At 41.4% G+C, this 23,898-nt stretch overlaps 1 protein-coding gene across 1 annotated transcript in view; it reads right to left on the bottom strand.

Moving 5' to 3' along the window:
* Positions 1-17,506, bottom strand: part of TM9SF2 (transmembrane 9 superfamily member 2) — a 31,015-nt gene extending 13,509 nt beyond the window's left edge. The window contains exons 1-7 of the mRNA XM_053971219.1: positions 17,279-17,506; positions 11,930-11,997; positions 10,765-10,858; positions 9,946-10,073; positions 3,822-3,951; positions 2,177-2,301; positions 1,214-1,325 (exon numbers count right to left, since the gene is read on the bottom strand). Of these exons, the coding sequence (XP_053827194.1) occupies positions 1,214-1,325; positions 2,177-2,301; positions 3,822-3,951; positions 9,946-10,073; positions 10,765-10,858; positions 11,930-11,997; positions 17,279-17,410 (789 nt within the window). The 5' untranslated portion in view covers positions 17,411-17,506. The remainder of the gene's footprint in view (positions 1-1,213; positions 1,326-2,176; positions 2,302-3,821; positions 3,952-9,945; positions 10,074-10,764; positions 10,859-11,929; positions 11,998-17,278) is intronic.
* Positions 17,507-23,898: the final 6,392 nt, after the last annotated feature.

Below are 23,898 nucleotides of genomic sequence, written 5' to 3' on the forward strand. Positions count from 1 at the left end.
CAAGGTGAAGATGGGTATTAAACAAACTGATTAACAAAACTGGCTAGGTGTTTGACAGGCTGTTATTTCAGTAATTTAAAACATACAAGAGCAAGAGTGCTTTCCAGTAAAGCCAGATTTTGAAAAAGACCCAGTGGGTTAAAAAATGTAGTCAAGATCATATATATAGTTCACTGAGATAATAAAACCATGTCTCAAAGGAAGCAACAAATTTCTAAACCAGTATCAATGACTCTAGGACAGAACTGCATTTTTCCTCATACCTAAACTGCCTTTTTTTTTTGTCTTCCTGAGATGACCTGGTCTGCTAACCCAATAGAAATTCAGAAGAATACCTCCAATTGATGATGTAACACTGTGCACAAGACAGTTGCACACACACAGCTGGGCATGTAATTTTTAAGAACAAAGAATAAAATAATATGAAGCTGAGGTCACTCTTAATTACTAACTTCTCACAGGTTTCCAGAAATACTTGCTTTTCGGTATACAAATTCATTTCAGCACCATAACTGATAAAATTTCTCAAAATATCATTATATAGTATATACATAACATAGTCTCTCCTAAGTATACTTCTTATACTGTTTATTGTATTTTGAACTCAGAGTGGAAATGGCTTGAGAAGGAGTAGGGAACTTTGATAAACAGTTTGTCCAGCAAACTCCATTTACAGAGAAACAAAACAAAATCAAAACCTCCCTCTCTTGTTTGTCAGCAGAATGAGAAATATTCAGCTCTCACTGCTGACTGCAGTTGCTTGACATACTGCTCCTCTGCTTTTAAAGAGAGAGCAGTAGAACAAAGACTACCAGTTTCCTACTCTTTCGAAGGATTCCATGGCAGGAAGACCTTGAAGAGAAGGTAACTTTTGCAGCAGAAGGGCAGAAAATTATCAGCTTCAACCTACCTACATGAAACACACAATTTCTCAGACTTAATAATTTGGATTGAAAAATAATCTACCCGACAACCCAGGCAGATGTGGAAAGTGTGACTTAAAAACCACATAGTGTTTCACATCTACTCTCTGTGCATGCAAAACTGTAATGTATGTGGTTAAATCCCAAGCCACCTCTGACATTCCAGTTCAAAGAGAGCTTTAAAACTACAACTTTACTATTCTGAGCCAATTTTAATTATCTATCTTTATAATTCAGAGTATTAATGCAAGATTTTAAGAGGTAACTACCACAGAAATCTTAGTACTCACATGAAAAGTAACTGAGTATGTGTATGCAATTTTGACTTCTCCACTGGCCTTATTACTTATATCCATAGGTACTCCTGAGCAATCGGGGTTGTCTGGATGAGTATGCTTGTAACTGCAGGAATACAAGACACAGAATGAAAGCCACTTCACTTACAACATTCTTGAGAAAGAATTCATTCATCCTAGAAAAGCATACCAAGGATTCTTCCCTTAAATATAAGAATTGTACTTAATGTCTCATAAATTCAGAATTTATAAGGAACATATCCTAAGCTCAGGAATTTTTGTAACTTCTTAAACAAGATCTGTCTCTTCTAAAAAGAGCACAGTCTCTAAAGCAGAGTACCAAAAACTAAAGAAGCCTTAGTATGGGTATGAACCTCCAAAACATTTAAAAAGTTACACCACCAGAATTACAAACTTCTGTCAGGAAAAAATACTTTCAACTGATACAACAATGCGAGAAGCTCAGTTATACCACGAAAGACAAGATGCTAAGAAATAATGCAACAGACAGCAGTTGTGCAAAAGCCACACAGACACCAGAACAACTGATGAGTATCTGTGAAATCTTTCTATGCAAATCCTGATTGTTGAGAACATTGAATCTTGCACTCCAGTCAAGCCTGCAGCAGGCACTGGTAGCCTATTCTGACATCACACAATATTCCCTGGTAGGGAAATTAGAGTTCTACATACATGCACACACACACTCATCACACCCCACAAACACTTACAGGTTTTATTTTATCTTTTCTTGGTCCAAGTAGGAAAAAGTGCACCAAGGTCCATCAAATTCAGAGCAAAATTACATTAGACTAACTACACTACATCAATCAACAGGAGAGGTAATCTACAGGTCACATATCTGAAAGCATTTCTGACTAGCAGCAGGTTCCCAGATCAAAACAAGTGTCTTGGGATGGATCACTTTTTGATGACAAGTTACTTTCAACTACTAACCTTTTTGGTTCAAGTTTAGCAGCAACTAGTCTTGCTCCCAGAGCTTCATTTTCCACAACATGGTAATAAATTTTTATGTCAACATGGTTGAAAATATAAAAGGTATCTTTTTCATGAAATTCTGACTGCAATGACACAAGGTTATATTAAAAAATAAAAAAATACAGACATCTCAAAGCCTCAGACAGAAGCCCACATAACAGAATTTTAGACTGCATATAGCTTTTCTGTCAAGTAGTTCTCAAATATGAATGTGAGATACTGGAAATTATAAATTCATGCATTAAAAACGTAAGTTAAAAAAGTTAATGCTAAGAACAGTCTAGTACAACTGAAAAGTAGAAAAAATAATTTTAAATATTTACTATATATATTTATTAAAAATTTCTTTAACTGAAAAGATCCTATTTTATTTCAGTAGCAAACTGAATAGATAACTATGTGACAACTTTTGTAAATAGAAGCATTTCATAAACATCAGCTATTTTAAAATTAGTATATTTTTAAGAAATGAAACAGAACCTCTTAAGACAATGCAAATAAATGCTCTCTGTGACAGAACCACCTTTGAAACCAAAGATGCACAGAGATGAACAGCAAGCAGCAGCCAAGAATGCTGAATGCAAACCTCAGGTGAAGGGAAACATCACCTTGGAATTCAGTCAGTTAAAGAGGTTGTTAAACTCACAAGTAATTTAACAGCTATGTCTACTGAAGTTCAGTTAGTACCTCTTAAGGATTCTATCTCCACCCTTTCTATAGAGCACCCCCAGTTATAAGAATAGTTAACATAAATGAAATGTTCTTCTACAGTACATCAGTTATTTCTTCAAATGTTATTTTCCTTTTATTAAAAGCAAGTATTAAAATAAGATAAAAATTATATTGCCAGATTACATATTTGATCATAAATGCATCCATTCATATGAAGACCCTGAAACCAACTCATTATGGAAGCAAGTAAACAAAATTGGCAACCACAGAAACTGTTACCTTTGCTAAGATCTATTTAATAAAACCAACCATTTTGAAAAATCCCAAAAACCTATCCCAAGTTTTCTGTGACCTTGCCATGGAAGAGGTCTGTGGTAGTCTAAACACTTCTGGGACTTTCTGTTGTAGTCTTATTCCATAATGCTTTCACTGCACTTACCTGGATCTCCACCACCATCTATCACAAGAGATCATGCAGAAATCTTGTATCTTTTTCCATCAGCTCCCAGTTTTAGGGAAAGCAAACCTTCCAAAAGTATGCAGAGGTACAAACACACCTATGCAAATCTGCTTCCATGAAAACACTTCTATCCCACAAAAATGTCAAGACCAAGCCTTCAAACATTTCCTTTTCTTAGGCAATAAAGAATATGCTTTCCTTCACCTTTACCCCACATGTAGTGAATACAGGTTCACCCCTTGATCTTTTAGAGCTCCTCTGTACTATGCAGCATAAGAGTCAAGGTTCTTAGGCTTAGATCAGACTTTCAAATTGAGGTACTTGCAGAGACCAAAACACTTGCCTTATTTTTAGGCAACATGGGTTCTTAAAATAGTAAGGACTCACCATAGAAACATGACACAGGAGAAATGCTAGTCTCTAAATTAGTAAGAAGGGGATATTAAAAAATATATAATTGCATAAACATACATTAATAACACAAGCATCTTTTGGACGGCCATCTTCTGTAATATAACAGCCAATAGGAAAACCAGGATTACAGAACCTCTGGCCATCTTCTACATCGTAACACCACGTCACAGGCATGTTGTCCACAATCCTGTAAATGACATAGTGACACTTCACAATTTTTCAAAATACACAATGTAATGGAAACAAAACCAGATTAACATTAATCTACTTTGCTACATTCATTACTGGAATATTAACTACAAAAGTAATACTACCCATGGAATTGCACTGATTGCCAATCCAAGTTCCAAACGAGTTACAAGCATGTAGCTCTTCAATTGAAACCACTCTATTCACTGCACTGTTTCATGAAGTTCCCTTCCAAAAACAGACCAAAGCTGAAAACTCGCCCAGTCCAAATTCGTAACAATTTAGATTATTATTTTGTCTAAATAATGGCCAAAATTATCGAATTTGTTAAACCAGCTAAAATTGACAATTTCAAGTTTAAGACAAAACAGATTTTTTTTTTTTAAAGCCTACATCACATATTATTAATTCTCCAGCTTCCTCATTGCAAAATACATTTTTCATGGCACCCTTAAAACTTTTTTTTTGCTATTTAAGTGAATTCCGAATCATTAACCTCATTTACAGCTACCAAAGAGCATGCAACATTTTAATTAGATGATTTGCATTACCAAAGAATTGTAAGCCACCAAACAACTGGGGAAATAATAATTTTCAAACCTGCTGCTTTTATATTATTGCCTCACAAGATTTATACTCATATTTCCTAAAACCAGGGGGTTTATAGGTCAGTTTCAATTAAAAATTTGTGGAAATGCACACTCTCATGATGAGTTGCAGAAAGTTTTAAGACAGTAAAATACAAACTGTAACATGCAACTAACCGTAAAAATGTCAAAACCAAAAACATACTTTTAAACATAGAGAAAGGATTCTGTCCCTCCATAAAAGGAACTACTAGAAGACCTTAAACCAATTTATGTTTTATGAAGTGTTTTAAACAGCTAAAAGATTAATCCCCAAAATATGTCATGTAAAGACGACTTAAAATTCAGTATCTGCCACCATTGATTGCTGAAGGTATATTTTCAAAGGTACACTAATAAACTTCATATATGAAGACATTAGAGAACTGCCACATTTTGTGTATCACTAAACCAGAAAAAGGACATCGCACTGGAAGTAAACACAATTTTGTACAATTTACCAAGCTCCTGAATTGTCTTTACAATTAAGTGTCTTAAAAATACTTCTAAACAATTAAACAGGAATTATGACTTCAGATAACAAAAAACAAAGCACTATTTAATCTGCTCCATATTTGAACAGCCTTTAAACTACCACCACTTTTCACAGCACATCAGCAGACATAGGAGAAAAGAGTGGTATGTGCCTTTATCCATGCAACATGGAGAGAGCTGCATAATCCCTACCAGTAGCTACCCAGCAGAAATAAACGGCAGTATTCTTGGTTTATACTGACACAATAGAAAATGTGAAGACAGGCCCTACAAAAACAAGAGGTGCCAGGTTTTTAGGAGATTTCAAGGACTATCACAGTTGCAAGCAGCAACAGCACCAACCAATTCCTACTCACTTCACCATATAATTACGGGGTACAATGAAGTTGCAAATTAGGAGCTATTCAGATTTAAACTCATTACACTTTGTCCATATTATATGAGGCCAATGGCATGAGATTCAACAAGGCCGAGTGCTGGGTTCTGCACATGGGTCACAACAGCCCCATGTAGCACTACAGGCTGGGGCAAGAATTGCTGAAAAACTGCACGGCAGCAAAGGACCTGGGGTGCTGGTCCAGAGACGTCAAACATGAGCCAGCAGTGAGCCCAGGTGGCCAAGGCAGCCAGTGTCATCCTGGCCTGTATCAGCAATAGTGTGGCCAGCAGGACCAGGACAGTGATCATCCCCCTGTACTCAGCACTGGAGAGGCTGCACCTCAAATCCAGTGTCCAGTTCTGGGCCACTTACTACTAGAAAGACAATGAGGTGCTGGAACATGTCCAGAGAAGGGAAACAGAACTGGGGAAGGGCCTTATGATAAGTGGCTGAGGGAGCTGAGGTTGTTTAGTCTGGAGAAAAGGAGGCTCAAGAGAGACCTTATTGCTATCTTCAAATGCATGACAGATGTTCAAGGTGGAGGTCAGCCACTTTTCCCAGGCAACTAGCTATAGGAAGAGAGGAAATGGCCTCAAGATGTGCCAGGACAGATTCATGTTGGATATTAGAAAAAATTTCTTCACTGAAAGGGTGGTCAAGCACTGGAACAGGCTGTCCAGGGAAGTGATGAAGTCATCAACCTCGGAAGCATTAATGGTCTAGATATGGCACTTAGGGACATGGTTTAGTGGTGGAATTGGCAGTGTTAGGTTAACATTTGTATTTGGTTTGTGTGGCAAGGTTTTGGTTGGCAGGGGGGTACAGAAGTTTTTTTAAATATTGCCAGAGGTCTCTCATGTCTGAGAGAGCCGGTGCCAGCTGGCTCCAACACAGACTTCCTGCTGGCCAAGGCCAAGCCCGTAAGTGAACAGAGGCAGCACTTCTGGGAAACAGATTTAGGAAAGGGAGAAAAAACCCTTCACAACAGCATCAGCAGCCAGAGAGAGGAGTGGGAATATGTACAACTCTGCAGACACCAACGTCAGTGGAGAAGGAGGGGGAATAAATGCTCCAGGCACAGGAGCAGATTCCCCAGCAGCCTGTGGTGCAGCCCATGGTGAATCAGGCACTTGCAGCCCATGGAGGACCACAGGGCAGCAGATATCTGCTTGCACCCCATAGAAGACCCCACATCAGAGCAGGTGGGTGAGCCCTGAAGGAGGCTGTGATCCCATGGGAAACCCACAATGGAACAGGCTCCTGGCAGGACCTGTGGCCCCATGGAAAGATGAGCCCACTCTGCAGCAGGTTTGCCAGGACTTGTGAACCCATGGGAGACCCATACCTGGAGCAGCCTCTTCTTGAAGGACTGCACCCCATGGAAGGGACCCACATTGGAACAGTTCCTGAAGAGCTGCAGCCCATGGGAAGGACTTGCATTGGGGAAGTTCATTAAAAATTCTTCCATGGGAGCAACCCCACACTGAAACAAGGGCAGAGTGTGGAGAGTCCTGACCCTGAGGACGAAGGAGTGGCAGAGACAATGTGTGATGAGCTGACCACAGTCCCCATTCTCTGGCCCCTGTGTGAAGGAGGTGAAAAACTGGAAGAGAAGTTGAGCCTGGGAAGAAGGGAGTGGTGGGAAGGAGTTTTAAGATTTGGGTTTATTTCCCATTGCCCTTCTCTGATTTGACTGGTAATAAATTAAACTAAATTCCTCAATTTGAGTCTGTTTTGCACATGACAGTAGTTGGTGAATGATCTCTCCCTACCCTTATCTTGACCCTTTCGCTACATTTTCCCTCCCATGTCCACTTGAGGAGGGGAGTGACAAAGCAGCTTTGGTGGGCACCTGGTGTCCAGCCAGGGTCAACCCACCACACGGCTGGACTCAATGATCTTAGAGGTCTTTTCTAACACAATCAATTCTGTGCTAGTGTATTTGAAATTTTATCTCCATAACATATGCTAGAGAGATTGCTTGCTTTTGTTAGTGTTTTCATCTCCTAATCCAAACAAGGCAACATTAACATATTGCAAGTAAGTTTGGTTTGGATAAAGGCTTTCCTTTGCATCTATGCAGCAAAGACATACTGAGCTGCCTTCAAGCAGCAGCAATGCCAGAACAAATTGATAGTTTAAGTAGCAAATCATTTTTCACAGCTAATCTTCAAATTTAAAATTACTTGAAGAGATTATACATGTGGAGCAAATATGCTATTCAACGGTGTTCTTATATGTCTCTCAAGAACATCTGGTGATGAACATTGTCAGCCAAGATATCAGTATAGCTGTGGAGTCCAATTCAGTATGTCAATTCCTAATCTTATTAAGTGGCTTTTGAGACCTTAAAAGTATTTTGCACCATCTGTGTTCCCCAGGAATTTCATGATAAGTTGAAGCTGGATAATAACCCTCTACTGAATCCTCACTTATGCTACCTTGTTGATCCCTGTACAACATACCTCTGTACCATACTCCTGGAGCACACATCATTAGTCATTAATCACAAAATCCAGCCACTGCCACTTTGTGAAGCTGTGGTTAAGCAGGACTAACAGACATAACCAGGGATTTTTCACTGGTTCCTAAGTTTTAGGGCAGTGGGCAGAGCAAAAAAAAAAAAAAAAAAAAGAAAAAATAGTAAAAATACCATGAAAAGAATTAAAAAATAACCTAAATTTCAAGGGAGGTTTTCACACTGAAAAACAGAATTATATCTTACTTAAGCCTCAACAGTTATCAAGTTAGATACGCTGGTTAAAAAAAAAAGTATACTTGAATACACTAAATATATTTTTTAAACAATTTAACCTATGGGGAAAAAAACCCAAAACAATCTGAAGTACTTTTGCTTTTTTGAAGTAGGATTAATTTTACATAGCTCTGTTTCAGCTTCTATCAGCTTAAGTTATGGGCTTCCCTAGAAAAAATTAACTTCTTTCATGCTTCGTAGTCTTGGGAAGCTATTTTTAAGTTACACACCAAAACATACACAACCTATAATGAAAACACCTAACTCAGTCTTTTATGCCAGACTCATGCATTACTGAAATTCAAAGTGAAGCAAGTATTACAAACATATGCAGTATTTAAGAGGAATATAATCGAGTCCAGCATGTTTGAAGCTCCACTTATTTTAGCATTAGGCATACACACTTCAAATCCCTGCAAAAGTAGCTATGTATTTCGGAATTTCTTTAGGGCTTCCTTGTTCACCTACCTGAACATATGACTACTGCCTGTGAACCCTTCTGACGTTACCTATCAAATTCCTACTACACTCATTTTAATGAGGTTCCCAGAAATATTTACATCAGTCAACCACAGTTTATCCCCACAAAGGGATATCCCATATCAGTTCTTGAGAGCAGTAGAAAATGAACTTGTTGCCTTTCCAGCTGTTTCAAAATTGAAGGAATGGAATGTGACATTACAGAAAAACAGTTAATGACAGTGGCAGCATTCAACATTCAACCTGCATTTTTACTAAAATACCCAAAAAGTTTAAATCCAATTAGGTGAAGATCAACACATTTGTTCCAATAAAGCAGGAGGCCCACACTTGGAATTAGGGCATACCTATGAGTGACATCAGTTAATGATGCTCATGCATTCCTTACAAAGACATGCCACAGGAACTCTTGCCCAAGTTTTTCCTTCTAGTCTTGCACGTGAAAGCTGCTGTTGGCAGAGCATGTCAAGCACTAAATAAACACTGATAACATGGCTGGGTATTTCCAGTGTCAAGACTCAGCCTGTTGATAAACATTTCACAGCTCTTGGATGTGGGTGCAGCGTTGGGAAATTGAGTATCTATCTCTCTGAGATTCAGCGCACACATTCAGCCTTGCCCCTCTCTTAATGCCCATTGGATGAGGATTCAGTGTCTGAGCTCAACGAGAGCCCCAGCATGCTCCAAGGTCAATCAGATGGTTACAGAGAGGCCCAGAAGAGAGGAAAGGACCAAGCCTTTAAGCACTCCCGAAAATCATTTCATTAATTAGTTTTCATTGGCCACCTTTCCCTTCCACATCCATAGAAGGGAAACAAGCATTGCATAAAAGTCTTTCAGGGCTGTTGATCGTGTCTCCTGGACAGCATTTGAAGGGGAGTGCAAGGGCTCTCAAGGAAAACAAAGATAGCGTAGCAACAGAATAAAGGTCCTGTAAGACTTTTCTCAAGCTAAGGCAGGACTAACTTCTACATTTACAGATTAAAAAAAGGAGCAGTATTTTACAGTAAGCACAAAGCTTTGTGTTTAGAAACAGATTCATTTCCATTGCTCCAAGTGCTTACCCTTCAAGTGAAGGAATTTTTTTTATGAAGACAACAAACAATGTAACATTTTATGCAAAAACAGAAGGGGAAGAAATTAAGTGCACATATCTAGTGTTCCATCTGTATTAACTTGCAAATACGACAGTATAAACTAAATTATCACCAACACACTACACTAACCAATCTATGAATTTTAGACTTACCAACTTACCAGTGATGTTGATAATTTAGTAGCATACTCTTTTTCAAAAAGTCTAATTTCTGTTTGTCTTCTGGCTTTGTGGTATCATATGTTTTTGTACAAACAGATTTACATGTCTCCTTCTTGTTGAATGTGAACTAAGAAAAATGAAAGATTCGTGAGCAAAAAGGTTGTAACAAACTGTCTTATTTCAGTACATAACAATTTATCCTATACATTTCATTGCCTATACTATTATAATGAAAACACCTAACAAATTACTGAGACTAGGTACATCAACCCTCCAGAGGAAGTTTTTATATTGGTGTGTGCTATAAACCCCTCCTGTGCTCACTGCAGGGAGCCCTACAGCATGAGCTCCTTGTTACTGACTAACACACATTTTCTGCCATGATTTACCAGATTAGTCATTTGACCTCACAGCAGCCATGCTGTCACAGGTAGCTTCAATTGGTAACTTTCTCTCCTACTACCTCTGTAGAAGAGAATGTGAGAGCTTCAGTCAGCAGAAAAAACCATTTATAATTCTTTCACTTTATGGCTGCAGTATTTTCAGATCTGGTTCTAAGAAACAAGAGTGCTGCAATAATCAGGTTTTGTCAGATCCCAGAGAGAGAAGATAACCTGCACAGCATTTCATGCTACAGCCCCACAATGTAAAGCACACAGTTACAATTAGGTTAAACTGACAGATTTTTAGCATGTGGAATTTCAGATGCTGAAGCTTTCTCAGATAAAGCCCTTGTGAAAATCATCTTCAAGATTCTGATCTCCTTGGGTTGTATTTGAATGCACACATTACTGAAAACCCCCTGTCAGAGAACCAACCCTGTAAGGAGACGGTTCTATCCTCTCTCCAAACAAGACTTGGCCAAGGTTTTCAGATGGACGCTTCTTTCCTTCTGCTTGACAAAAATCAAACCTGAATTAGAGAAAAGATACAAAAATTAATAAAATATTCTCAGCTGCAAATAATGTTCCCAAATCAACATGTTCATCACAAGTGAAGAAGCTAAACAGCTTTCCCTGTAGACAACAGTTTCTCCATTTAACCTGTGAAATGTGAAAATCACTATCCTGGTTTGAGAATAAACCAGCCGAAACAGAACCAACATTCAAATCTCTTCATCAGCTATTTCAGAACATTGTAGTGTAAGTTTCTTTGAGTAATTAGAAGTTTCCTATTTGAACAGGGATTTTAGACAAGAATTAAATCTTCACCTAGAGTTTAATAATGACTCTCAGAAAAAAAGCATACAGGCCAGATTCCAGAATTTGAGGGAAAATAAAAACAAAAATAACACAGAGACAGCTCCTTACAACAAACACTATTAAAAGGTTATTACAGTTTTATTCACCAACACATTTAATAGTACATCCTCCACGCTTTTCCAGTCTATTTTTAAATATATCACATTTGTGTTCTTTAAAGTGTAGACATAACTGGTGCTTAAGCTCTTCAATATTAATAGTCAAAATAGTCTTTATAGCAAAAACTTTACATAGTTGTACCGGGCACTGATACATTTTGTGCACTCCTATGATGTGTACAAAGAAAACATTTAACACCTCATTAAGATAATTGATGGGATGTTCGCACCTCATTACCACTTTAACTCATCTGGCATCGGCTACTAAAGACAGAGGTAATACTTTGATCAACAGCGACAACTGATGCAGTAAAGTATCATATATTTATACACACATATTTTAACCTTAAGTTACACTACAACAGCGATTCGACCTGCATGAGGGCCTATGAATCCATGCACTGAAGTATGAACAAAGACAACTGAGACAAAGGAAGCAATGTAGGCATCCATCTGCTCATTGAAAATTCTGTATTTGTAAACTTATGTTAGCAAAATAAATAGCCATGCCTCAGTGACACACTGCTGTAACAAGGAGTAAATAATACTTTAAGGTAAATTAAATACATCTCTTTGAAAAAAACCTGACAATTAAAATGGCACAAACGTTACAATATACTTACGCAGTGTATTCGTAGGGGAGGACAGACTCTACTGAGTCAAGCCTGTTCACAAACAGCTCGATTCCAGACTGAAAGAGCAGAGATAACCAGCAGTTATATTTAAAGCACTCCTTCAATTCCCATGGATATATAAAAATAGATTTGTTTGAATAAGTTTTAGGAAAGCTGAAAATGTAAGATTTGTGTAATCGTACATCTTCATGTGTAATGAACTACATCTGCTGGGAGCATAAGTAAAGCACTATCTAACCATCACAAAAGCAGTGACCACATGACAAAAACACTTGAAGGCTAACATAAGCATTCCAGCTACAAGAGAGCAGGAAATCATACACAAAAATAATATCTTTAGCACACTTGCCAGTGTTTGAGTTTAATGTACCAAGTTAGAGTCATATTAGTCATCACCACAACTTTAGTAAGTCTGCATAATAAGCCTTCAAAGAACATGAAGAAAAGTGCAGATGAGACCAGTACTGCTCCCTGAAATTAAGGATGCTCCACAATTTTATCTGTGTAGTGACTAAAAACTGAACTATGATAATTTCAGCAATGTATTCAGACTGATACAACATTTTAAGTTTGAACAGAATCTCTTTTCAAAGAGAAGGCAAGAATACTCACATTTACCTTCCTATAGAAGTTTTTCATTAACTCTATCAGGTTCTTACTCAACTTGAGTAATTCAGTCTACTGTGGTTTCAGATTAGTTTAATCTATATACCTTAATTACAGATGGGCTAGTCCATTTCTGTGGTAAGGGAGAGAACTCTCACTCTTCCCTCTTAGTCTCAAAACCCCTTCCCTTATTCTAGTCATGCAGTTCCAATGAATTTCAAGTGTTTGCGTTACACTGCTTTTGGCAGTTATCTGCTTGCACAGTAAACCAATCCAATGGGCTTAAACAGCAAAAGACTTATCCAAAAAATTTTTGAAGAGCAGTTCTTATTACCACAGCAGGCTGTCCTCACTTCGGCTGGGATAGAATTTTCTTCTTAGTAGCTGGTACAGCACTGTGTTTTGTATTCAATGAGTGAATAATGTGATAATACACTGAAGCTTTAAGTTGTGTCTAGGTAGTGCTTATCCTGAGTCAAGGACTTTTTAGTTTCCCATGCTTTGCCAGCACGGAGGTGCACAAGAAGCTGGGAGGGAGCATTGCCAGAAGCTGACCTGAACTGGCCAAAGGGCCACTCTATACCATGGAATGCCACACTCAGTATATAAATGGCGACAGTTGGCTGGATGGGGACTGTTGGGGAAGATGAAATAGGAAAGCCCTATAAATATGATGGCCTGGCAAAAGAGTCAGAAAGTACAGATATTGAGATGAGAACAAGATTTGAAATACCAAACCTTAATTATTGAGCAACTCGAAAACAATAATACAGCCAAGTTGAAAGCAACCCCCCCTTCTGATTAAACAATGCCCTTTACCTACAGATAGATCCAAAGGTCAAATGGAATGTTCTGTCTCACCCCCCGATGTATGGTTCATCCCACACCTGTAACCCTCCCCTGAAGTATCAGGTATCTGTAACCCCATTGGCCCAAGTCCTGTTCCAGCCCACCTTGAAGCCCCCTGATAAGGCGTGGCCGAGGGACCGGACGCCCTCTTGGACCTTCCTCTTGGGACGCTCACCTGGAACCCTCTCTCTTCTCTCTCTCCCCCCGCTCTCCCTGGGCCTGCCACGAGTTGCAGCTAGCAACTCCAAGCAGGGCCCTTCATCCTTTGCAATAAACCACATGTTCTAAAGACCCGACTTCAGAGATCCTTCATCACCACCCATCCAAACCACCCTGCAGCCCAGCAGTTCTCGCAGGGGACGATCACTGCTCTGAGATGGGCTGGGCATCCATCAGTGGGTGGTGACCAATTGTACTGTGCAACTTGTTTTGCCTGGGTTTCATTCCCCCCCTCCCCTCTCCTTTTCATTAAAATTATTATTATTGTTACTATCATTAGTAGTATGAGTATATTCACTTTATTTCAATTAAACTGTTCTTATTTCAACCCACAAGTTACTTTTCCCCCCAGTTCTCCCTACCATCTCAGTGGGGTCAGCAGGGAACAAACACCTGTGTGGTTCTTAGTTGCCAGCTAGGGTTAAACCACAACACAAACTGAGCTGCCATACTGTGTAATCAGACAAGAGCTGAAGAGCAAAACAAAGGTGAATGCCCGCAAGAACAAACCCTCTCCCTTTCAACAGCAAGCCATCTATTTTCTTACCAACAGAAGAGCATTTCCTCCCTATGAAAATTCACTCAAGTTTAGCCAAACCAATAAATTCTGGAGGAAAAGACGGAAATGTTCACATGTATCTGTAGCTCAGATACTTCAGCTGGGTACTGTGTTTTACTGATACACCTTAGCTGTCCATGTGCAAGTTAGGAGGCAGTCCTGGGAGACACAGAAAGTTCTGTGAGCTGTTGGCACGACCCACTAAGTGAAGAAGACACACCTTGAGGCTCATCTTTCCCCTGCCATAAGCCATGCAGACCTGCTGCTCACCTCTGGGTAGTGCACGCTTGCCATACTTCTGTAAGTCACTTCAACTCCCTAACACAGAAGGAAACTAGACTGGCAAAAAGTTGGATAATTTCCTGCCACGTTAAGCTCAAAAAACCAACAAGTAACACAGCTGAGTCAATGCAGAGGACAGGAACACATTGCCCAGGGGAAGACAGAATGAAATCTCTCACTCTCAGCAGCAGGGAATTAGATTGCCTCAGCTGGCCACAGAACCATGGCCTTAAATTAGCTACTTTTCATTGGAGATTTATGTGAATGCTGCAATTTTACCTAAGAATTATATGTATAACTGCAGATCAGCATATTTGATAAACCATTTCCCATACAACACCAAACCCTTTTTGGAGCAATCAGTATTTTTTAAAACTGAGTAAGGATTCTTAATCTTTAGTCAAGAATTACTACTTAAGTCTGCATAGATCCCACTCCACTGCTGATGATATTCTAACCAAAACCAGACGAAGCAGCCAAACTGAGTTTGCCCAAGCAGATTAGCAGGAAAACTGGAGAAAGGGGGAAAGCCACAGGTCTCGTTGCTCTTAGCTACATGCCCCGTTAACAACATCTCATCCCATCGCACCAACACAGGACAGCAGATCACAGGGATCATAATAGACACATAGTCAGTTTTTGAGATCTGGCATGTGGATCGAAATCCTCAGGCAGAGGAAAATGCACTATTACTGACATTGCAATTAACAGTGATAACTGCAAGAAATTTGTGAGAAATTAAGCCTGTCCAAGGAAGCTTAATTTTATCCACTTACATAAATATGATACAGCAATAATCCAATCATATATTGTTTCTCCTTACCAGGGACCAGAGTACATTCAGCTGCAGACTATATGGAGAGAATTAGATGTGAAGAGTGCTTTAGATTTCTCCATATGCCTATGTCTAATATGGAAATTGCTAAGAGGTGGCTAATTGCTGAAAGAATTTTTGCACTACTACAGCTGTTGAGGTGTCAGCTGCCTGCTGGTGGTATATTTACACTGCCCAAGTACCTCATGTCACATTTATTAAATGATAAAATCTCAAGAGAAGACAAACATTTTGTACGTGTTTTATGAGGAATAAAAATGCAGAGACATCTGAGAAAGATCACCCCATAAGTGTCTCATGTTGGTTACAAAAGATAGTAAGCTATGTGGTCCACCTGACTTAAAAAAAGAAATCTGCCTTCTACAAGCTTAAAACGGGAATAATCCAAACATAGCAATGTTTTTCAGGGATGCTGTAAAACAAACACAAACTGCAGCTTGAAAGCTTTAGCCTGTATTTGAAAAAAACCCATTCCTTAAGAGGGTGGTGCAGCACTATAACAGGTCACCCAAGAAGGAGATGGATACTCCATGCATGGATGTTTCCAAAGCTTGCTTAAACAAAGGTAGAGCTGAGTTGATCTAGTGTTGACAACAGCAGTGCTTTCTGTCCTCTCATGCTCCATACTCATGAGGCTGCAGCATGTGACCTGTTGAGGTCACTTCCAAACACCATTTCTGTGGTCCTATAAAAGAATGTCCACAGGATATTTTACTACTACAACTGAACTGCCTTCATTGTGTGCTTGGCTTATTCCCAGCTCTGCTGATTCACAACAGCAGAAGGATAAAGTCAGCACATGGTATTTACCAAAAGCATACAGTTTGGGTAGGCTCTTATTCTGAAGAATTATGAACCAGTGTTTCATGCAAGGCAGAAGCTGAGAGCTCAGAAACTGCAAGACAGCTGCTTTCTACAGTAGTAAGACCATGGTTCATAAAACTGATTGGTCTTGAACTTTCTCATTCAAGTATTAAAGCACAGTCTGCTGTAATTTCCATCACAGCAGTAGGAAACAACTTCAAAAGGTGCCCCAAAGGAACAAAGATGATTTTTCATCAGAGGAAATTTACATTAATGCTCCCCACCAATATCCTTACAAATGAGTTATTTGGTTATGTGAACTTCGCTTGTCACTTCTGCAGGCATGAAGGTAAGTTTAAGCTTCACTTGACATTCTGAGGCCTAGAAGCCCCTACACTACAGGTTCCTGCAGCCAGGAAGACACAGCAAGGAGGGTGTTACTGCATGCTAACTTCGATATCTGCTCACTCCTGCCAAGAATCACACACACACCTCTCGGCACGACCTGTCACTGCCATCCTTACTTGCGGCAGCTTTCCTGCAGGGATTTGAAAGGACCCAAGAGATAGCCGGCCGGAGCTTCCTACTTCCCCGACGTGGCCGTATCTCACAGGACGAGCCAACAGCTCTCTCCTTCCCTCGGAGGGATCGTGGTCACTTCCTAGCCAGGCCGGAGCTGAGCCAGGCAAGCACCTCTGCCATTCCCCCTGGGTCCTCTGTCTCATCAACTTCCTTTTCAAGGAGCAATGGCCGTAAACTAAATCACAAGAAGTTTCACCTCAACACGAGGAGGAACTTCTTTACGCTGAGGGCGGCAGAGCACTGGAACAGGCTGCCCAGAGTGTCACGGAGTCTCCTCCTCTGGAGACATTCATACGCGTTCCTGTGTCACCTACTCCCGACGACGCTGCCTTGGCAAGGGGGTTGCACCAGATATCTCGAGGTCCCTTCGAACCCTAACAATTCTGTGAGCAGCTTGAGCACAGCGGGAACCGAGCCACGCTCGGAGTGCCCGCAGCCACAGCCCCCGCGCCGCCGAGCAGCCTCGGTACGGCACGGCGAGGCGGCTCCAAACCCCCCGGACAAACTCCACTACGCAGCCCCCGCGGCAGGGGGACAACACCCAGGCCGCGCCCCACCCGGGCGGCCTCAGGGGCCTCCCCTCAGCGCTCCCCGGGCTCACCTTGCACTCGGGCTTCTCCTTGCCGGCCTCGCAGAAGTTGACGGGCGCCAGGCCCGGCAGGTAGAAGGCGGCGGCGGGCGCGGTGGCCGCCGCCAGCGCGGCAGCGATGAGGAGAAGCCGCCGCAGAGCCATGTCCGGCCGGGGCGCGACGGGGCTGGGGCCGGCGGGGCCGGGGGTCGCTGGGCGGCAGCGGGGTCGCGGCTCCGTCTCTCGCCCCCCGCGCCCGCCCTGACGCGGCCGCGCCGCTTCCGGCTCCCCCCTCGCGCGCGCGCACGACACGTCGTCACCCGCCGCGCGCGGGGCCGCCAGACCGAGCGCCGAGAGGGGGCGGGGCCGGCGCGCGCGTTCGCTTCCGGGGTGTCTCGCGCCCCCGTTGCCACGGCAGCGGCCCCGTCCCGCCCGGAGCGCCTCGGCAGCGGCCGCGCCGGGAATGCGTGAGGAGGAGCCGTGCTGGCGGGTCCAGGGTGGTGATCCTGCCCTTCTCTTCAGCCCGGGTGCTGCGTCCAGCTCTGGGCTCCTCCGTACGAGAGAGACAGGAGCTCCTGGAGTGGGTCCAGCGCGGGTGAGACAAAGGTGATCCAGGAGCTGGAGCACCTCTCTTACCAGGACAGGCTAAGAGAGCTGGGCCTGCTCAGCCTCGGGAAGAGACGGCTGAGACGGGACCTCATCAGTGTTTATCAGTGTTGAAGGGTGGGTGCCAAAAGGATGGAGCCAGGCTCTGCTCGGTGGTGCCGAGCAATAGGACGAGAGTAATCGGGCAGAGACCGCTGCACGGGACGTTCCACCTGAACATGAGGATGAACTTCTTTACTGTGCGAGTGACGGCACCAGAACAGACTGCCCAGAGAGGCTGTCGAGTGTCCGTCACTGGAGATACCCAAGGACCGCCTGGACACAATCCTGTGCCGTGTGCTCTGGGATAACCCTGCCCGAGCAGGGAGGTTGGACCCGATTGTCCCACTGCGGTCCATTCCAACCTGTCCCATTCAGTGATTCTGTGAATGCCCACAGGTGATAAACAGGAATGGTGCTCAGCTGCCATTTGGGACCCCTGCACCTGGGCAGTCAATCCCAGCAAAGCCTGGGTCCACTGATCCCGCTCAGGCTGCACTGGCTTCATGCCTGTCTTTCAGTGCTTGCTTTTTTAAAAATAAATGTTGTCTTTTTAAAAATAAATTACGGATTTTTTTAAAAGGAAATTTTGTCTGTAATTTTTTTCTGTTTTTTCTTAATTCTCAAGGGTTTCACTGGGAAGAGGGAACTGCCATGCCCAGCCCCTCTTACCAGCATCCTTGAATTCCCAATCGCTTTCAGTTCAAGAGTTCCTAAGTGAGGAAGGGGTTATTGGAATATAGAGTTAATTTCAAAGCACTGAAACAAAACAGGAGCTTCTTCTAGATGCAGCAGAATATGGTTGTTATTGGAAAGGGGGGGTGGGAGAGATGCTTTTTTTACAAAAATATGAAAAATTGCATGCAAAATATAATCTCTTTAAAATAGAAAGTCCAGTCTTTATTCCTCACTTCTCCTCCCATGGGCTCTTGTGGGGAATTAATGACCAACACAGCTAGGCAGGGAGCAATCACCCCTGAAGGCTGGGTGGCCAAGGAGGCAGGATGGCCTCCAGGTGTCCTGGGACCATGGCATGATACTGCCCATACCAGACCCAGAGCAGACATCCCTGTCTGCTTTTGGTCTTTTTAATTCCCATGGATTTTCGGTGTTTTGATTCTCATGGGTGGACAACTCTTCATGGTTTTCAAACCAAATTCTCAGGGTGAGACATACTGCTGGCTGAGTGGAGCTGGGGAGGAGGCAGGCAGGCAGGCAGATGTTGGCTGTGGTGGCTGTCCATTGCAGCTGGGCATTCAGAACAATCTGTGTCCTCGTTCTCTCCATGTTATCAATGGCTGCTGTCATATAGCACTGACAAAAATCTACTGAAAAAAATCCCCACCAAAAAACCCACACCCCATAAGAGGGGCAGCCATTAAAAGTCTGTTTTGATAATGTAGGAGAGGACATTGCTCAGATTATCATTTTACCTTTCCCTACTTCCTAAAGCATTCCATCAACTTGGGTTTGTGCAGCTTCAAAAACTCCAAACAACACCCTCTCATGAAAAACTATTTTTGTAAATGCTGCAGCACTTCCACTAATTGCCTTGGTTCTCACAACGTCTTTTATTTAATTTCTGCTGTTTTTTACAGGGCTCTGGGGACACACCTGTTGATCACACAGTCCTACAGTAGCCAGACTGTCTAGGGCAGGGTGAAGCTTCAAGTGGGTCAATTCACACAGCATCTGACCAGATACAGGGTGGGGCATCTAAGCACCTAGATCACATAACATAGTCCTTAGGCAAGGTTATTTTAATAAATTTGTGTGAATTTTCAACATTACACAAACCATTCTTCAAGTCTGAGATGAAATGCATGTTAATTCATAGCATATACGTTAGATATTTTTGAATTCTCCATACATTTAAAATATAAGTTGTTCATCTACCTTTCTCATTTCAATTCCTACTTGTCTCATCCTGTAGATATCCTAAGAGCACAATTATAAGATCAAGCCTTATGACAAGCACAGCTGGAGAAGAAATCCCAGTTCTCTCTTTTTATTTAAAATTACTCATGGTTAGGATAATCAGGTTGTAAATGACCCAAGTTCAGTTTCTTTTCTGCCATGAGGGAGTTCAAACGTATCTCCCATTTCCCAGGTTAATATTCCAAGCAAATTACTTTTGTGGGCCTAATTCCATTCCTCTACATGAGAGAATATTTAAAATCCTTTGCCCATCTAACCCTCCTCTTCCTTGAGAACGCTCCAAAAGCTGCGCCATGAGTAGGAGTTGCGGTGTGTGCATCAGTGCTTTGTGATCTGCTTAAATCTCTCCCCTTGCTCTGCCTTCGTGACTGCAAAACCTGCTGACTCAGAGCTATTTTAAGGAGTGCTCTTCCAGTTGGTCCAAACAGCATGTCTGTGGATGTGGTGCCATATGCTATGATGCTCCCTCCTCACTGCTCTGCAAAGGTGATGTGGAAAAACTGTTTGTAGGCTGTGTTGTTTTGGAGCAATTATAACCATGGGTTACAATCCCAGGAATGGCCATGGTCCTTGAGATTCAGTTTGAAGCTGGGCAAAACCCATCCTCTCTAATTTAATGAGAAATTCAGTGGGAACTTGCTTGATAATTTCTCTTCTTGAATTTCCCTGCTACGAGTCTTATAGCCATAGGTTACAGTTCAGGGAGTGTGGTTTTATTACTGGAAGATCAAGTATCACAGGTTTTATCATCAGAAATTTCAAGGTTATGCAAACTGTGAAATAAAATGCAGGAAAAAATACTGTTTCAGACACTAATGAACCAACAGAAGCCAATCTAAAAGGACAGTCTTTGTTTTTTCCTGATAAATTATTGCCATAAAAAAATACAGAGATAAGAATATAGAGCAGTTGGAAACTTTTGGGGAAGTAAGTGTCACTCTTTGAAAAGTGTTACCCCTTCTTTTTATCAGAAAGTGTTGTGAATAACTTTTGCTTTCTTGTGGTGGTTCTCACATTTTGCTGCTCATGTCTGGGCTCCAAGGGATGTCTTCTTCCTCTGAGGATTCACAATTTCCACAGTTTAGCTCTTCACTTCAGAAACAAAGTCCCAAAAGTCATTCTTATCCTCTAGCTCAGTGTCAAATGCCTTCTCCTAGCATATTCTCTCCTTTGCCTGAGTGCCTTAGCAGCCAAGCTGTGGGGCTGTTCCACTTAACTGTGGAACAGACAAACAATCCTTGCTGTGGCAGGTGCAAGAACACAGTTGTTTTTTCCACTATAGGTTACAGTTCTGTTCCAATTTTACTACCAGAAGAACAAAATAATGCTCTGTTGCATAACATTTAGGGTGCTAAGTGTATACAACTAATGTCCATTTTGCTGCTAATTGCTATTTCAACTTTTTTTTTTTTTTTTTAACTTTAACATAAACTATCTGTTTGCAGCCTGGAACCTGAAGAAACTAAAATAGAGAGTTTTGTAAATAAGTGCATTTTTTTTCTCTCATGAGGCAACCAGCACTAACAATGACAAATGTCATATCTGTCGTTCATATATGGGGGAAAATTCCCTGCTGTAAAGTAGCTCCTACACTGGTAGGTTGGCCATTTTTCTATAAAATGAGCAGTAATGGTGAAGATGTCATCAGGGCTTCATGGCACGCAAGGTGTGCTTCTCCTTCAGATCCAAGTAGAGCCACAGTCTCTCAGGAAAAACGTGTCCTTTCATACAGATGCCACATCATTTCCTAAGTAAACAAGGCAGTGTTCTTGAGTAGTCACAAGGTGTGTAAAAACTCATCTGGTTGTGCCATTGCTGATTTTGTTTGGTTTTTTATGACTTGCAAGTCTGGTTTTGTGGCACTTTTTTTTTTTTTTTTAATCTTTGTTCAGGCATTAGATTCAGCACTTCCTGTGATTTTATGACCAACTTCAAATTAATATTTAACATAAATACTTTCAGGCTTTTGGTATGCTGTGGAGGCCTATGTCCTTTTTCTCTCTGTTGGGCAGGGCACTAGAAACATGCAATCAGTCCAGTGCCTGACTCTCTAAGTTAAAAAGAGAAAGGACTGACTGAATAAAATAGGCAAAGAAGAGCTCTGTCAGGTAAAAACAGCTAATGAATTACATCTAAAAAGAAAATGCTGAGATTATTACAGTATATTTAAAACTAAATTCAGCTCAGCTTTGCCTGAACAATGGGGTAGAGCCTTTGGAGAAATGAGTGTGCCAAGAGGGATGTGGTGATGCCTTGCAGCAAACACAAGCCAGACTCCCCCAGGAGGGAAAGGGGACACGTGGCACCAGCCAGAGCAGCCTGCTCTGGGCCTTGGGAGCAGCTACGTTTATGACTTGTTTCAGCTGTTGCTATTGGTAAGGTTTCTGTCAGGTCCCTGGTGAGTTTTAAACCAGCACAAAAGGAAGTGTGGGAAGATTGCTGCCTGCCTGGCTCACATCTCCCGTGTTTGGAGCAGGTCTGGTTCAGGCTGCACCAATTAGTGTGTAAAAATATAATGCTGTTAACATGAGTACGAATTACAGAGACTGCAAAGAAACAAACCCTTATACTGTAATATGTTTGTGGATAAAACAAAGGGAAATGCTTTCTTTTTATAGCTCTGTGGCCCCCAAATCAGTTGAGCTGGTTACCTGTTTGGGAGTGGGAATGGTCAAGTAATAGTTTCACTGTCAGCTTAAATGCACAGGCTTATTTAAGTTTTCAAGCTTAGATCACTCCTAGTGATCACTGATTTCTATCGACTGGGTAAAGAAGAATCTGCTGTAGAATTTTTTTCCTCCAAGAAGAGACTGCTTAGGATCTTTGGCAAGAGTTAAACTAGATCTTTCAGGAAAAAAAAAAAAAGCATTATAATCTGTTTCTAGCTCATAAATGGGAACACACAGAGACCATCTGCTTATTAGCAATTAATCTGTGGTCACATTTCTGAAGTGTTCTGTCCTTGCCCTGTATCCTCCTGTGGCATGACAATAATCACACTTGTAATCAGCCACAGTCATTGATAAAGGTCTTTACCAAAGGCCAGTTCCTGGTGGTAAATTTTGCACTTCAGATTGTGAGAAGTCTTCTGGAACAGCACAATAAAGGCTGCAGAGCTGATTTGAGATGCATCTACTGGAAATCTAGACATGAAGGCATCGAGGCAGTTAAATCCTTCTGAGACTCCTATTTTTCCACTCATTTCAATTGAGAATTATGTTCCAAATTAGAATCTGGGTATTCAAGTACATTGAGTTTGTGCTGTGCTCCTTAGGTCTTAATTTCAGTCCTTGCATTTTGTAAGTGACAGGTATTTATAGAAAGAATATTTGTAGCTATGATTTTCCCCCACCAGTGCTGCAGGAATTGCTTTACCACATGTCTGGCACTGCCTGGTATTCAAATCTCTAACAAGGACTGTATAGCACTCCATAAGAAGCACTGTTTAGAAAGGGAGTTTCTCAATAATCCCTTCTGTTCCTGGAATTTTATGTCCTGAAGTATGAGAAAGGTGATCTGTTGTAACTTTTAAGCTTGCTTTACTCATGTGATTTAAGTGAAACTATTACTGTTCTCTTGAAAGACTTAAGCTTTTTTAGATTTCAAAATACTTTGGTCTTGGTTATGTAGTGTAATTACCTTGTTAAATACATGATGAATTACTCATGAAAAGTTTGTTTATTTCTTTGTTTTCTCCAAATCTGGAGATTCTGAGTTTCATCCCCTACTCCTAGTATTGAAAAAAGGGGTAGATGGCAGAGCCCAGTTTCCCTACTTTGCATCACCACAATTCTCTTATGACTACTCCTTACACTAACCTGTCTTGGGAAAAAAAAATCAGCCCTCGTATTTGTCAGGCTCTGAGGAATGTTCCTATCAAAAAAAAAAAAAAAAAAAAAAAAAAAAAAAAAAAAAAAAAAATCCCGAGCTGACTGAAATTGTTCTTTAATACACAAGATTTTCAAATAGAGAAGAAAGTGGGACTGGGGCAAAGCAATGCTGGAGAGACAGTGAGAGTGATGCTGCTTGGGATCAAACCTGTGTTGAAATAGATCCATGGGTACCAGCAG

The sequence above is a fragment of the Vidua macroura genome, chromosome 2 (assembly GCF_024509145.1).
Source record: "Vidua macroura isolate BioBank_ID:100142 chromosome 2, ASM2450914v1, whole genome shotgun sequence".
NCBI classification, from domain to species: Eukaryota; Metazoa; Chordata; class Aves; order Passeriformes; family Viduidae; genus Vidua; species Vidua macroura.